The sequence below is a fragment of the Silene latifolia genome, chromosome 6 (assembly GCF_048544455.1).
Source record: "Silene latifolia isolate original U9 population chromosome 6, ASM4854445v1, whole genome shotgun sequence".
In the NCBI taxonomy this organism is placed as follows: domain Eukaryota; kingdom Viridiplantae; phylum Streptophyta; class Magnoliopsida; order Caryophyllales; family Caryophyllaceae; genus Silene; species Silene latifolia.
The window spans coordinates 38381108-38382989 of NC_133531.1; the positions used below are offsets into that span (position 1 = coordinate 38381108).

General features: G+C 46.8%; 1 protein-coding gene across 1 annotated transcript; it reads left to right on the plus strand.

The window, feature by feature from the left end:
- The first annotated feature begins 244 nt into the window (after positions 1-244).
- LOC141587988 (uncharacterized) lies at positions 245-1030 on the plus strand. Its single transcript, XM_074409448.1, has one exon. The coding sequence runs from the start codon at positions 245-247 to the stop codon at positions 1028-1030; it is 786 nt and encodes a 261-aa protein (XP_074265549.1).
- The last annotated feature ends 852 nt before the right edge of the window (positions 1031-1882 follow it).

A 1882-nucleotide genomic window follows, 5' to 3' on the forward strand; every position in this document is an offset into this window, starting at 1 on the left:
ATAGCAAATTTCTAAAGGTTGTATTATTTGAAAATTAAAAATTAAAAATTATTAGATAATATTTGTGTTATATATCGGCCTAGTCCAAGGCCCGTTTATTCTATTGTAACCCTAGTACTACTGTACTATATATTGCTATGAGAAGTAATGGAAGAGGAAGACATTCGTTCGATATTCTTAACATGGTATCAGTGTCTTCCAAAATATCAAAATTAAAATCCTAAAAAGTCAAACCCTAGCCGCCATGACCAACGGCGAGGGTCCGAGTTCCAAAATCGATGCCTCTTCCCTATACTATCTCGGTCCTCAAGACCGACCTGGTGATTTCATTACTCCAATCCGACTTACCATAAATAACTTTGATGATTGGGTACACGACGTGAGTGTAGCCCTCAAGTCTCGTCGAAAGTTCGTCTTCGTTAATGGTACCATTAACGAACCCAAGCCCCCATGTACGGCGGATGATTGGGAAACTATTCATGCCATGCTTGTATCGTGGCTGTCTCATACTATTTCTCCTGAGGTACGTGCTCTTCTTCCGAAATACAAAGATGCCAAACGCTTATGGGACGATCTCCATGACCGATTTGGTGTCGTTGATGGGTCTCGCATCCAACAGCTAAAGGCTGCCCTTCGTGACTGCCGACAGACCGTGGAGATGACGGTGGCCGTGTATTATGGTACTCTCTGTCAATTATGGGATTATTTAGACACACACGAACCGATTATTACCTGTGATTGTTGTTCGAACTGCACCAGTGGTAAGCAATACACGGCTCGTCGCGAGTCTGATCGCCTCCATCAATTTCTTCTTGGTCTTTTACCAAGTAAATATTCCTCTCTTCGTTCTGTTATCCTAGCTCAAGTACCTTTGCCAACAGTAGCTAGGGCTTTTAACATGATTTCACAGGAAGAAAGAGTACGGGGTATTGATCAAGCAAAGGAACCCGTTACTGAAGTCTCGACCTTTAACGTTAAACCGCGGTTCGATGCTCGACAGCCGCCTAAAGAACCGTCCCAAATGACATGAACCGAAAGGCAACAACTCCATTCCAGCCAATGTAATCGAAAAGGACTAGACCTGGCAAACGGGTCAACCGGGTCGGGTTCGGGTCGGGTCATTTCGGGTTTCTAAAATTTTCGGGTTAGTTCGGATCGGGTCAGTTCATTTCGGGTTACGGGTCTATTTCGGGTTTGTTGTTCGGGTGTGTTTCGGGTCAAGCGGGTCGGGTTAATTCGGGTCAGGTCATTTTCAGGTCAAAGATTAAGAGAAGAGAGGCATTTCAAGTCTATTAGGGTCAATTAAAGTTATATTTGGTCGGGTCATTTTCGGGTTGAGTGGTTTCAGATTGGTCATTTCGGGTCGGGTCTGTTACGGGTCCATGAAAGCTCAGGTCATTTTCGGGTCGGGTCGGGTCACTTCGGCTTCGGGTTCAGTCATTCGGGTCGATTTCGGGTCTAGGGTCATCCTTTTCGGGTCGGGTCAACCGGGTCGGGTTGATTTTGCCAGGTCTAAAAAGGACACAACCGGAGCATGTGTTTTGACTTACTCGATGAAATTCCGGACTGGTGGTACGAACTGAAAGGACTGAAGCCTCCGTCCACTCGAGGTGGTAAAGCTGGTCGTGGCCGTGGGGGGAGGGGGGGGGGGGGGCAGAGGGAACTCCTTTCGTTCCCGTGATGAAGGCGGCAGCAGGGGAGACAGTTCAACAAACTCCTCGGCCAATAACACCGTTCCGCTTTGCTACTCTTCGGTGAATCCTCGCAAGGTGCTTCCGCATCTCTGGTAACCGTATATGGTACCCCTACTCATACTCATTCGGGTAAGTGGTTAATCGATACGGGTTGTTCTTATCATGTCACCGGAAATCTTGCACTTTTG

Coding starts and splice junctions, on each gene's coding strand:
- LOC141587988 (XM_074409448.1), top strand. CDS start 245: ATGACCAACGGCGAGGGTCCGAGTTCCAAAATCGATGCCTCTTCCCTA.